Source organism: Porites lutea, chromosome 5, assembly GCF_958299795.1.
Source record: "Porites lutea chromosome 5, jaPorLute2.1, whole genome shotgun sequence".
NCBI lineage: Eukaryota > Metazoa > Cnidaria > Anthozoa > Scleractinia > Poritidae > Porites > Porites lutea.
The window spans coordinates 3,355,586-3,369,200 of NC_133205.1; the positions used below are offsets into that span (position 1 = coordinate 3,355,586).

General features: G+C 39.1%; 1 protein-coding gene across 1 annotated transcript; it reads left to right on the forward strand.

Annotated features, from left to right (window-relative positions):
• Positions 1-4,769: 4,769 nt before the first annotated feature.
• LOC140936381 (uncharacterized) lies at positions 4,770-8,135 on the forward strand. The gene is made up of 4 exons (XM_073385844.1): positions 4,770-4,888; positions 6,572-6,744; positions 7,241-7,319; positions 7,704-8,135. The coding sequence occupies exons 1-4, from the start codon at positions 4,828-4,830 to the stop codon at positions 7,910-7,912; spliced, it is 522 nt and encodes a 173-aa protein (XP_073241945.1). The 5' UTR covers positions 4,770-4,827; the 3' UTR covers positions 7,913-8,135.
• The last annotated feature ends 5,480 nt before the right edge of the window (positions 8,136-13,615 follow it).

Here is a 13,615-nt window from a genome sequence, read left to right on the forward strand (position 1 = left end):
GTTTTAAAATCAACCTTCGAAAACATCCATATCTCTGGCTTTGTCAGAAGTCGATTTACATCCGACATACGTGGCCTTTCCACATAAATTTGTTCTTTTCAAGCAAGCAAAACCGACTTGCAATTGTCGATTGACAATGAATAATCCAACTCAAACACGAGGTACTAGGTACAGTGTTCAGTAAGGAGTATCGCACTGATATCAAACCCTTTAGAACTGAGAGATAGAGCGGAGTTAATTAGGTTCAAGAGCTTTAACTGCTTGATGCTGTGATTAAACAATGTTTAATGTTCACTGATTAGGAATACAAAATCGAGGAGTTTCTCATCTCTTATCCAAACAAATCACTCGCGGAGCGTGACCTTTTGAACCTTTTAAATTATTACCAAGTGTGAGAGAGCTCCTATGAGGAAGTAAGTAAGAACGACACGTATACTGTTGTCGAGTGTCGGAACAAAATGTGTGTGCTTCCGAACTATCAATATGTCATCTTAGTACGTTCGCTGCGACCATTCTTGTTCTTAATACTGGGAAACTGTTGCATGTGAGTATTGTTAAAATAGTCGGCTTGTCACATTTGATCGTAATCAGGTATCCAATCCCTGAAACGAGCCATAAATCAGATGTCTCTATCAAAAAAGTAATGAGGCCATTGACTTTAGGTTTCCAAACATTGATTTTTGAGTAAATTGTAGTGAGAACAGTTTTTTTTTTTTATCAAGAAAAGCGTACGTCAGCTGGGCAATCCGAACCAGGAATGAATGAGTAATAATGCCGTCTACCAAGTGCAATCGAACTAGCTCAAATACAGTATTTGCTAGATCTGAGGGCTATGACGTGGACGCCAGCGAAGTCTTGAATTAAAAAGTGAATTCGTGTTCTTTCAATCTTCATCACATTCACTTACAAATGTAAATTAAAGGTTAACCCTCCCGGAGATGAATTCTTTAAAAGAACCATGTCCAAGTTCAAGGAGAGAAAGAAAAATTCAGTGTCGCTTATTTCTGTCCTCCATAGAACTTGAAATTTGCCATTTTCATGTCGTAGTCGTGCAGGGTCGGCAAAGAAATGTACAAAAAAGTTTTGTTTTGCCTATTAAACCTATTGCTTTTTTGACTTTCTCGTCGTCGCCGTCTAGTCGGATCTTAAGAAGGTCCAGGGTTTAGAACTTTTGGCTAGGTACTGGAGGCATTTGTCATGCCGAGCTATCATTGCTGCCCCTTTATCGTGTTTATTATTGCAGGGTTGCCATATACAGGGCTATAAGAAATCGGTTAGTTTTGAAGTGAACAACCACTTTAACGGCGTTTAATTTTCTTATGAGAAAATGAGGGGGTATGGACAATTAGCTGAGACAAATCGAAGTGGCCGTTACTCACTCTAACAACATGCTGGCCCTCGGCGGGTTCAAGTCTTGTATAGTTATTTTTTGTCCTTTGGTATATAGATTTGTCTTGCTTCAAGTAACGTTGGCCTCGTGTACTCTGTGTAGAAGAAAAACGAAATAAAGCCTTTGAAATTCGTAAGCCTCTCTATGCGTCTGTCGATTCAAACTGTCAGTACCCTCTTATCAAGGAAACAATTTCAATGTCAATGTTAACATCTCACAGGTACTAGATGCCTTCGGATTTGAGCCAACAAGGGCAAGGAGTGCTTTCTTACTAAGTGAAAAAATATAACCATGGATTGGGGAAACCAGAACGCTTTACAGGTATAGTAGTAAGTAATAATGACAGTAAATTTGGCCTTAAAAAGCGACATATTGAAATATTCTCTTATGCAATTAACTGATCATGAGTTCTAAAATTGTTTGAGCTGATGTTTCTAATCAAAAGTACATCATTACTTCGTGCTCATTCATGAAAAAAGGGCAACAGAGAATAATCCTTTTTTAAAGCAACAGATTCGCTATGCACCACCAATGTTTTTTTGATGTCACTTCGTTGGGAATTTTTCAAAACATGGCCAAAAGCAATTTCTTGTTACTTCGATTGTGTTTCCTGTACGCTAGGTGTAAAATTATAATTACAGCTAGTCATTTGCTGTAGCACCAGTTGTACAAAGTAAACATTAAGTGCCTCTTCCTTGCATTTATCTGAATTATCACATTATAATTTGCTGCTATATTATCTTATAATGCTGCTTTCAGATGTACAAAATAAATCATTGAAAATTTGAGATTCCTCCCTTATAAAGAGTCAAATACAGTTGACTTCGATAACTCGAACCGTCGTCAGTTAACTAGAATCCATTGCCGTACTCCAACCAAAACTGACTTCTCCTGGATTTACTCCATATGTTTGCTGCGATGTTAACCTCAATAACTCGAACCTCTTGGTAACACGAAGCAATTGTTTTCCCTTTAAGGTCGAGGCTCCCTATGGTTTTACCCTCGATAATTTGGACTTTGAGAAGGTAAGTACACTGAGTGCATTACTAAGGTGCTGAGTAATTGTCCCCTTGTGTATGTGGTGTTGCACTTGGCAAAATATCGCTCTGGTTGAGGTCTTTCATCGTAGAAAACACCTTTTCCATCATTTGTGTTAATGTACAAGTAACTATAAAGACAGTCTTATTTTCTCACCGATCTGATCATTTTCGGTTCCGTTCCCTCTATAACTTGATCTCCCGATGTAGTTGTTCCTTCTAAGATATCCCTTGGAGGTTAGTGGTCCAGGAGTTATTGGGAGTGGACTTTTGTTAGATAAAATAGCAAACTCTAAGGCGGTTTTATAGAGCTTCCGGCCAACACTAGAAGCCTAAAACGAAAAATATGACTGAAACAAAATTACAAAAGAACACGGAACATGATCTGGTAATTATAAATTGAATTAGCACCAAAAGATAATTTAAAACTTTTGAAGAAATTTGCTGCTCGTTATCTTTAAATATATAACGATGGCCAAATTTACTTTATCAGCTTTAGAAGTTACTTTGCAGCCAACGGTACTGTTTGTAAGTAATTATTTTCAAGCACACATCAACCCTCCCTAAAACAGAGAGGGAACAGATGACACTGATTCAGTTTGCGAACACAGACTGAAGTAATTGCTGTGATAAAACAATTAGTTATGTTTATCGAATGAGAATACAAAACACCCCTTAGAGGAGAGTTTAAGCAGAATGGATATTGAGTTCTACGAACTTTAAGGTGCTTGATGTTGAGATTAATTAGGAGATTTTCATCATTTTGTTCTAACACATGACTTCCCAGTTTATTACCTTTTTCTTGAGCTTTTCAATATTATGCAAATTGCTACCAAGAAGTAGAAATTTGCTTTATCTTGTGACGGGGCATAATTCTTGTTTTAAAATAAATTGCTTTATGTTAGAAACAATTATCAAAATGTCACCTTTGATATGGGAATTTGATATAAAATTTTCCAAAAATCATCTGGCGAATCTGAACTCTGTGTTTTAATTCTCTCTACCTCACCAGAGTTCTCAATCTAAATCAAATATATTTTTTAATGTAAACATCTTGCTTCAAGTATCGACGGACGTTCAACTGGAATATTACTGATAAGCAAACCGAAATAAAGCCTTTGAAATTCGGGAGGCTCTCTTTGTCGCTTTAAAAACCGGAGGGCACTTCCTTATTCGGCCTGTTCAGGTATGTGCGCGGAACAGGGTATGGTTTTTAGGGTCTTGAGTCTAAACAGGGTACAAAATTTCATTTCTTAACGTCTTTTTGGACTAGAAGCATTAAAACAATATAAAGGTTGGCGATGAGTGGCCTTTTGTGTTGCCAAAAATTTTTTTCCAGAAAAATATGTAATCCCACGATGATAGTTTAAAAAAATCATGTAATTCTGTGTAAGAAAGGAAATGAATGACGGTCGCAGAATAAAGTATCTTGTCTAAACAGGGTAGCGAAACTAACGATTTTTGTCTGAAACAGGGTCAGGTTTTGAAACTTGAGTGTCCCGTCCCCCCTCGCTTTAAAAAGAAGAGACCACGATTTGATGAACTCGAAGGATATCATCTTTTGGGACTTCTTCATTCGACATTTTATAGAAAGGAGCTTATACAATTTATTGCATATTGTTGTAACGTTTTGAATTTCCATGCACACCTACATTTCAAACTGTAAGCATTCATTTAGGAGTATAGAATCCTTATGGTAAATCACAGACTTTGCCAGAACACCAAAAATTCGAGACCGAGAATTCACTTTTCAGAAAATTCGATCGTGCCGCCGGCCAAATAACTTAAAGGAGAAGCAACGTACTTAAAAATCCAGAAAAAGCATTTAAGAGAAACCAATTAAGATAAATAGTAAGAAATTTTAATCTCGGTGCTTTGATTCCAATCTATTATTAGCAGCAATTGTTCAGTGCTGGTTGTCAGTAATGGTGTTCTCATGTGCGTGCCTCAAATGATGTGTTGCAAACGGGAGTGCGAAAATTTCAGCTATTTGTAAGTAACCTGAGCAACTCCAGTCAGTTTAAACAATGTCCAAGGTTTCCTTTCCTGATAAGCTTCAAGCTGCTGCTTCCTAGGCTTCGAAAAAGGCGAAATCAAACTTGCACTGAGGTATGTCTGAGGTATATTTGTTTTGTCATTGATTTTCTTCTAGGTCGCGACATTTTTACAACATTTTATGTCTTAAAGCCCTTGCTTGTCTTCCGTCTTTCACTTGCCAGATTTTCATGTTCACCGGCCAAATCATAACCGTGACTTCAGTCACATTATAGTGTTTACATAGCATTACCTTTGGGTATAAATAAGCGTCAACTCTTGCTTTCTATTCATCAATTTCCTTTGGTTTCAAGGGAAATAACATCACACCTTTGGCTGAGGACCACTTCGCCAAGCCGAACGAAGATGAAGCTTTCTGAGATGATAGCAGTGATTCTGGTCCTGTTTCTCTTTTCAACGGCTGTCGGTATGTCTATTTTTTTTTCAGCGATTTCTTGAGCAAATGTAATGATGTTACGAGAGACTTTTCTTAGATAGAAAGTAGAAGTTTTCTTTAGTTAGAAATATCGCTAAGTTTTGTAATCTTACAGCAAATCATGTACTAGGTGTTTTCGCCTGTTAATGTAACAAAGTCTTAGAATGTAAATGAACTTGAGGTTGTAAAGGTGCGAAGATCAGCATGTTTAGAATTTCTTCTATTTGGTACGCTTACTCAAAGAGATTGAGTTGTCCAAGTATTATGGAGCATAGTATAGTCATCAGTGGTGTTTCAAAACTATCAAACGGTGACCATGTAGCTGTGACACTTCTAAATGAAGCATACATGAGGAAAAAAGAACAAAACGGTCAAAAGAGTACTGGAAACAAGTTTGAAACATGAGAAAGATTCGAACCTCATCAACCTCCTCTGGATGGCGGCTAGCCTGTTCCAGGCTCCGAAAAGGAATGCGAAAAACGCGCGGGGGCTGGGGAGAGACAGGGTGCCACCGCCCCCTTTGCCAAGTCGCGCGCGACTTATTTTCGCTTTGCTCGTTTTCATATGTCCCCACTATACTATCTGAAAGCCTGGCACAGGCTAGATGGCGACCAAGTCGAGGACAAATTTTTTCTGGATTTCCAAGACGTTTTCTGGAAATTTCCTTCGCGCTGTCTAACCCTCACGGGTTTAGGTCAAATTCAAAGGAAAACCAATAACCCAGTTTTTTATCGTATTCCTTGGTTTAAAAGACTTTAGTGGTTTTAAAGGCAGACGAGAGATGTTAATCGAAGGTAAGATCTTGAATTTGATGTTTCTTGATATTAAAATTCCGGTGGTACCCACTGAGTATTGGTTACGAGTAACCCCGCAATCAGAGACAAAAAACTCTCAAAGTCGCTTCAGTCCTATTATTCCGCCATATTTTAAAGACCAAATCGTGGCTCGAATGCGGCTTTTGTCTGTTGAATTTCCGGATGTGACCGGGCATTCTACGCGAAGTTCAAATAGCTGTCATGGGAAAAATATTTCGCCATCTAGGGAAGCTATTGATCATAATAATGTAAGCAATTTTTAGTCCATGTTAATGTACACTTTCTCACTCATGAGTCACTCTTAGGAATAGATTCATTACTGTCATCGCAGCATTCTTCAACAGGATGCTTGACTAACCGTGTAAAAAATCAAGAGGGAATGTCGGAGTTCTCTCGCTCTTGATTTAGTCTAAAACTACGCAAGGCTAACTTGCCTCGTTCGAAATCAAATTGCACTCTTCCAAATCAAATTGGAAACTGTTTTACATACGAGACAGGAAATAGCATAAAAACATATACGGCGCGTTCATTGCTTCCAATATTTTCAGTGTATATTAGCGTTTATGGAAAGCTAGCGCTGCCATCAGCCATGATTAAAGCTGTGTACATATAAGTTTGGTCTCTTATGAGTCTAAGCATTTGAGTAACACAAACACAAAAAAATTAGGAGGAAAATGTTTTTAATAACTTGGAACCAGGCGGAAGCAAAGGACTATTCTTTTTTCGCTCACCGTGTGTTTTTTAGAGCTATCCAAGGCATTTAGAATCGGCGGTAAGTCAGGCGTAAGCCCGTATTTTGAGACCATTTCACTAGCGGAACGATTTAGACGTGCAGGTAATATCTTTCTTATCTTTACAGAGGTCGATGATACGAAAGAAACGGTGGAAATAAAGTATTCCAGGCCAGGACTTCGTATCTCAGCTTCGGATATGAAGGAAAGGTTAAAGAGGGCAAACCTTGAGAGTGATGGCTACAAAAAGATAGTCTATAGCTGCATGGTGCAGACGGCCAATGAATCTCTACACCAACAGGCATGTTCAGTACTGTGCGTATTGCTTTCTTTCTGGTGACAAGTTAGCTTTCCAAAACTCATAAAGAGTCCTTCAGTAAGAGCAATGATAATTACAAATATATTTAGGCAGAAATCAACCGAAGCAAACCTAGAAAATTCAAGGCCTCCGTTTCCTCAGATCTACAGTTCTTTCGCACCCAAATTAACTTCCCTATTTTTCGTGCAGTAACAGCAAAGAAATGTCGCGGACTTTTTTTTTACTTCGTCAAGAACCATAATGACCCATAATGGCTCTTAACTCATGCAGCACCTCACAGACAGGAGCATAAGTGAGAAACTCTTTAGCAAAAACTAGAGCCACCTTACTATTGGTCATTAATCCAATCAGCTGAATTACATTGAAATGCACTGCAATCTACAGAGCACTTCAACCGGCTGCACAAGTGGTCCTAGTTCCTAATAGTTCTTGTTGAAACTGAGTAGTCATCAGTACATAATCGTTTCCTTTTTTTTAGCAAACCTATTACTACTACAAGAGAGTAAGTTGCTCAAAAAGTTTGGAGGTTGAACAGGATTTAAGCAAGAAGCTGTCTGGTATGAATATGTGCAATTTCTTTTTTTTCACTATACGTCACTCCAGATTTTAATCCATTATCTCAATGCTAACGTTACGACACATAGATGAAATTCACCATAACTTACCTTACTGTCATTAGAATAGGAAATACCTTCTACAAGCTCCCATAAGCAAAAGCAGTGACTGAATTGGTCAACCGGAAGTATAAAAAACAGCTTAAAAGAACCAAGAACATATGGTGGTGATCATGGAAAGCTATGGAAAACCAAAAATATATCTTTCTATTCTGAAAAAAAGAAAGAAAGAAAGAAATAGTCGAAGATTCGCAGAATATAAATTTATGTACAATTAAAAAATCTCATAATTTCTGAAACCTCTTTGCTTTCCCTTTTATTTCTTAGTTCCTTTTGGATCCAAGGAGGTCGCCAACTTGGGCAAAGAGATGAAATACAGGCACTTGGAAAACGCAAAGCAGTGTCAACCGGGAGTGAAGATCGTTTTTGACTATGGCCGCAAGAAAAACACAAGCCTGAAAAACAAAAAGCGTGGAATTAGAATTCGCTTTCGCGTTCGCGTTCGCATTCGCATTAGGATTGGTGCACGAGTATAGGTGCCAAAAAATAATGCATGCATCTAAAGCAAAAGCATTACAAGGGCTTATTTACAAGGTTCATTGAATCTGCCCTGATTTAAAAGGTAAAAGAAGGTAAAAGAAACCTATGTAGTTGGGCTTAAGCTGTAAATCGGACGATCTCCTGTAGCTCGATCCAATAATTAATTAAAAGGCTTGTCATGCTGGTAAAAGAAACGAAATAAACCGAAAGTTAAAGACATTTTCTGGCGTTGGTGTTTAATCCTTGGAAACATATTATTTGTTGTCCTTGTGATCCCGGAGGGAAGTACTCAACAGAGGATTATACGGGGAGGCTCCTCCCCGAGGGCTAACCCCTTACCCTAACCACTTTTGGCAGAAAAGTTACCTCGTTAATATGCCATACCCTTATTCAATTGACAAAATTAATGGCACCCTTTTACATGCCTAGTTTAGACTTTCTACACCCCTTCTCACTACTCTAAATGTAGGGTCTTTTAAATATAAATAAATCACAAAACCAGCACGTTTTCTCGATTTTTTCACCCAGACTTTAAATCCTTCCGTTATCCCTTTTAAGTTTTTTTACTGACTGAAATGACAGATTTGCTTACCCTTTCCCTTTCTGAGGTCAGGAAAAGGTACCCCTTCCGGGCAGAGCATCCCCGTACCAGCCACTATAGGAAGTGCCCCCGATTTTGTGTTATTGCGTCTTCCGATTACCCCCTTAGAATTCGGTGTAGAAATTGTCTTTCCATGCAAATGCACGCCTTTTCTGAAACATACTTAAAAATTTAGACACTTCAGGGGCAATGAAAGATTTGGAACATTCAAGCACGATTAAAATGATGATGATCCCCAGTTTCGGTTCTTCGCCTTCACTAAGTTACCGAATATAAATGGCTTCCTAAGTCATTTTGGCTATAAAGGACGTGCTACTGAAACGAAAAATCAGTCTAGCAAAAAATAGCAATAATTATTACTTTGATGTCTAATTAACCGGGAAAAATGGTTTTGACGGCATAAAATGACCTTATCGGTATTTTTTTTCCAACGCGAACAGGGCCAAATTGCCGCAGAAAGTGCGTCCAACGCAGGGCGGATGAAGGTTGGGCGATGAAATGAGCGCGTCCGAGCAAAAAGGTGTGATGCAGTGGACTGGGACTGATTAGAAATGTCGCTTGTTGTCGACTTCGGTCAGGGCTTGCGATGTGGTTTGTCCATTAGACACTATGCCGCTGTCACTGAATTATGGCAGCTGGATTTGTTTTCTTGCACTTCTTCCTCGTTCCTTTGTGCTGGTACGCTGTCTCCGAGAGGCAAATGTTACGATTTTTTGCGGGAGGTTGTTTAGTTGGAGTAGACAAACATCTCTTTCAAAGGGTTTCTCTTATTACTTCCATGACTCTACCACTGAATTATATTTTCGTTCTACTACTCGCCAATGTCGATGTTATTCCAAAACAAAAACAACTAAGTACTGTCTAAAACACGAAGGAAAATCTCATTCATGTCATCCATGGCAAAACTAAAAGACAGCAGATCTTGTTTCATAACTAGATGACATGCATTTTATAAATGCGTGCAGCTCGTGCAAGCTAGGTGAAATTATGCTAATTTCAATCACCATCATCCTTCTTTTTAATTTTGAAAAAAAAAAAACATCTCATACGTCATTCTGTTTCTTCGAAACTTCAAAATTAGTTTCCCCTAAGTTTTAACTGTTTACCTTGTTTTGTTTTTGAGAGAAAAAAGGAGAAAAAAACCTTACAACTAACCTCAATCAACAGTTTGTTTACATGCGGTTGCCGGATTTGCGACGCATTGCGCGAATCGCCATAGCGCGTTGCACCCGAGAAGCAAAGTTTGAAGCAGTACAACGCCAGTATATCAAAACATATCAATCTAGTTTTTTGTTATGTTACATAAAATTTATCCCCCTTTAACATATGTAAAAATTGAGGTTAAGAAGTGTTAAGCTTCTGCAAACGCAACGGCGAAAGACGATTAGGTGATATTTAGTGGAAGGAGGGGGTATTCAACACTTTCAAATTAAACTCAAATTTTGGCATTATACGACCAACAAGTTTGACTTAAAGGCATACAGACACAAACATATGAAACTGTTTATTGATATTGTTACGAAACGGATTTATCTATTTAACATTGTAGCCTGAAATCACAGAAAGAAAATAGACCTTGTCACGGTTTTCGACGCCATCTTGACGAGTGGGCAAACGCGTGAGAAATTACAGTGTATGAGAATCTAATGTCGAATAATTTCCGTAGAACGGCTGTTCTGAAAAAAATATGATTTGTAAACTAAAGCTTCACTCCTATGGATTCTTCTGAAAAAATTTGAGGGCGTTACATGCACTAGAAGACCTAGAACCACTTTTAAAATTTTCTATACATTTCTCTGTAAGAAAGTCCCGGGAAAATTACAGACAAATATATGGAAAATCTAAAGCAAGGCTCTGGAGAAATTTAAGCACAGGTACGCCCCCAAAATTTTTTAGGACAATCCTTTGCTTTGTAGCTTTAGTTTATAATTGATATTTTTTTCACAACAGCCGTTTTACGGAAATTATTCGACATTAGATTCTCATACAAACACTGTAATTTCTCACGCGTTTGCCTACTCGTCAAGATGGCGTCGAAAACCGTGACAAGGTCTATACGATTTCCGGTTTGCAAAAAGGAAAATTCCTACCCCGCATCACACATTAAATGAAGAGCGGATAGCCTGCGTAGCATGGCGGTTTTGTCGAGCCTGGCGCACTAGCGGCGATGCTACGCAGGCTAAAGAGCGGAGCCCTCGTTTCACCGCCCAACATTTATATCCGCCCTAGTCCAACAACGGCTCCTTAATTAAATATGCATATGACGTCACATGGTTTTCGCGGAGAAATTTCTCTTCACACAAACGACTGCAATGGCGAAGCACGGAGGAAAGACATATGCTAACCCGAGGTCAGGCTCTATCTTAGTTTCGCTTTGTAGCCGTTAGAGAGAATGTATGAGAACCGCTAAAATTGGGCCTGATCTCAGGTTAGACATATGCGGGCGGTAGCCGGGAAAAATACGCTGTACCAGCAACACTTATATTCACCTAAGATTTCTATGCATATATATAAACCAAAAAAACTCAATGAGTGAAATTTGTGCGGACTCAGAGAATGGATTTTCAGCTCACCGAGTACAGCTATCTGTGCTCCGAAGCTTGCTTCAGATCGACTGAGGTTAAGGACTTAAATGCCTGTCGATAAAAGGGAAGAAATTGGCTTTAACTCCAACGAATCAAGCAGCAGGGAGTTAAAGGAGCGAGTTTTAGTATATGGGGATCAGTTCCGACTGTTCACTTTCGTAGTTACTAAAACATGGAACGACCTAAAACCACCTAAAACCATCTACAACCACCTAAGACCACCTACAACCACCTCAAAATATTCAACAACCACCTACAACCATCTACAACCACCTCAAAAACATTTACAACCACTCGCAAACAATCTAAAACCATCTAAAACAGGGTATAAATGTCTGAAATAGTTTCACACAAATGTATGTACTCCCGCAGAATCCTTCAGTCTAGTGTGAACGTGTCTCTCTTGTTGAGCCTGATTTTATACAGCTATTAACCCGTTCAGTTGCAAGAATTAGAAAACATTATATAATGATATTTGATAATTCTTTTCAGCAAAATGAATCAAAACGTTCTTACCAGTAACGTCCCTTGGCGGGGAGGGAAGACCCGAATATGTGATCCAAATTTTTCGTTCCGTTTTAGCTCGTAAAGTTCCAGCTACTCTAGCCTGTACCAGGCTCTCAGATAGTATAGTGGGGACGTATTTACAACGAGCAAAGCGAAAATAAGAAGCGCGCATATCCCATCACTCCCAAGAAGAGGGCCGGGGTGAAAGTTGGGTTCCAAAACATAATAAAGGTATATAAAAATCCAGGTAAATTACTTTAAATACAATCATTCACTATTAAAACTTTTCATCCCATTTTTATTAATTTCGGCTCGTCTTAACTTGTTTTCTTCTGAATCCATTGCATTATAATTTTTTTTAAATAACATTTTTAACAATGGGCGCGATCCATTCAACCAAAATTCAAACCGGTCCGACCGGGAAAAGTGGTCCACCTCAAAAGGTGGACCCGTTTTTTCGAAACTTTTCCGGTTGGACCGAACCGATCCATTGATTTTTCGGAAATTCTGGTTCAATGGATCGCGCCCATTCCTACTAGTCTCCGTTTCCTGTGTCGTGACGCAAGGGAGTTTAGCCTTGCGTGATGACACAGGAAACGGGTGTGAAAGACACTAGGGTTCATCTAAAGGAGTCGCCTGGAATGTACAAACATGTTTGGCGGATGAGATGCTAAAAAAATTAACTTGTTTTTAGGAATGTAATCCGCCACCTCAGAACAAAACAGCAGTGAAGCAGACTCCGAGAGAGAGAGAAACCCTACCTTGTGCCATTGCGTAAACAAATGAAACGTGAACCAAAACGTCTCACTGGTACCCTGGGTAGAAAAAGCCAAATCAAGTCAGTCTTTCGACTACGAGTTTGTTATTTTATTTTATTATTTTTTGTGACTTGATAGTTCATTTCGTAAAGTTCTTTAAGTCTTTTAATATACTTACCATGATCTCGCATTTCATTTCGAGACTTAAGCCAATGGTTGATGATACAAGGGACCAGGGAGAGTAAGATTTAAGGGGGGGAAGTGGATGTTTTGTTCGATTCTCGTATTTCATGTTCGTGACATGTTGTCGTCTCGCCTTATTTCAGACATTTATACCTTGTTTTAGATGGTTTTAGATTGTTTGCGAGTGGTTGTAGATGTTTTTGAGGTGGTTGTAGATGGTTGTAGGTGGTTGTTGAATTTTTGAGGTGGTTGTAGGTGGTTTTAGGTGGTTGTAGATGGTTTTAGGTGGTTTTAGGTCGTTCCATGTTTTAGTAACTACGTACTGTAAACTCGAAAGAGACCTTCGCTACTTTGATGTCAACCATGTGACGTCACTCGTGTGGTCCTCCGATGAAAATTTCGCAGGCTCAATATTTAGTCGCCCATCACTTTCAATGCTCCTAGCGGTGATCAACTGTCCCTAGTACTGATCATCTGTCCCTAACACTGATCATCTGTCCTTAGCACTGATCGACTGTTCTTAACACTGATCATCTGTCCCTAACATTGATCATCTGTCCACAGCACTGATCAACTGTCCCTAACACTGATCATCTGTCCCTAACACTGATCATCTGTCCTTAGCACTGATCGACTGTTCTTAGCACTGATCATCTGTCCATAGCACTAATCAACTATCCCTAACACTGGTCATCTGTCCTTAACACTGATCATCTGTCCTTAACACTGATCATCTGTCCTTAGCATTGATCATCTGTCCCTAGCATTGATCATCTGTCCCTAGCACTGATCAACTGTCCCTAACACTGATCATCTGTCCCTAACACTGATCATCTGTCCTTAGCACTGATCATCTGTCCTTAGCACTGATCAACTGTCCCTAACACTGATCATCTGTCCCTAACACTGATCATCTGTTCTTAGCACTGATCATCTGTCCTTAACACTGATCAACTGTCCCTAACACTGATCATCTGTCCCTAACACTGATCATCTGTCCCTAGCACTGATCGACTGTTCTTAACGCTGATCATCTGTCCCTAGCACTGATCAACTGTCCCTAAC

What these genes read in the sequence shown, in the direction of transcription:
- LOC140936381 (XM_073385844.1), top strand. Translation starts at nt 4,828, where the DNA reads ATGAAGCTTTCTGAGATGATAGCAGTGATTCTGGTCCTGTTTCTCTTT. An exon ending in ATGAATCTCTACACCAACAG is followed by an intron (nt 6,745 to 7,240) that starts GCATGTTCAGTA and finishes CCTTTTTTTTAG; the next exon opens with CAAACCTATTACTACTACAA. An exon ending in TTTAAGCAAGAAGCTGTCTG is followed by an intron (nt 7,320 to 7,703) that starts GTATGAATATGT and finishes TTTATTTCTTAG; the next exon opens with TTCCTTTTGGATCCAAGGAG.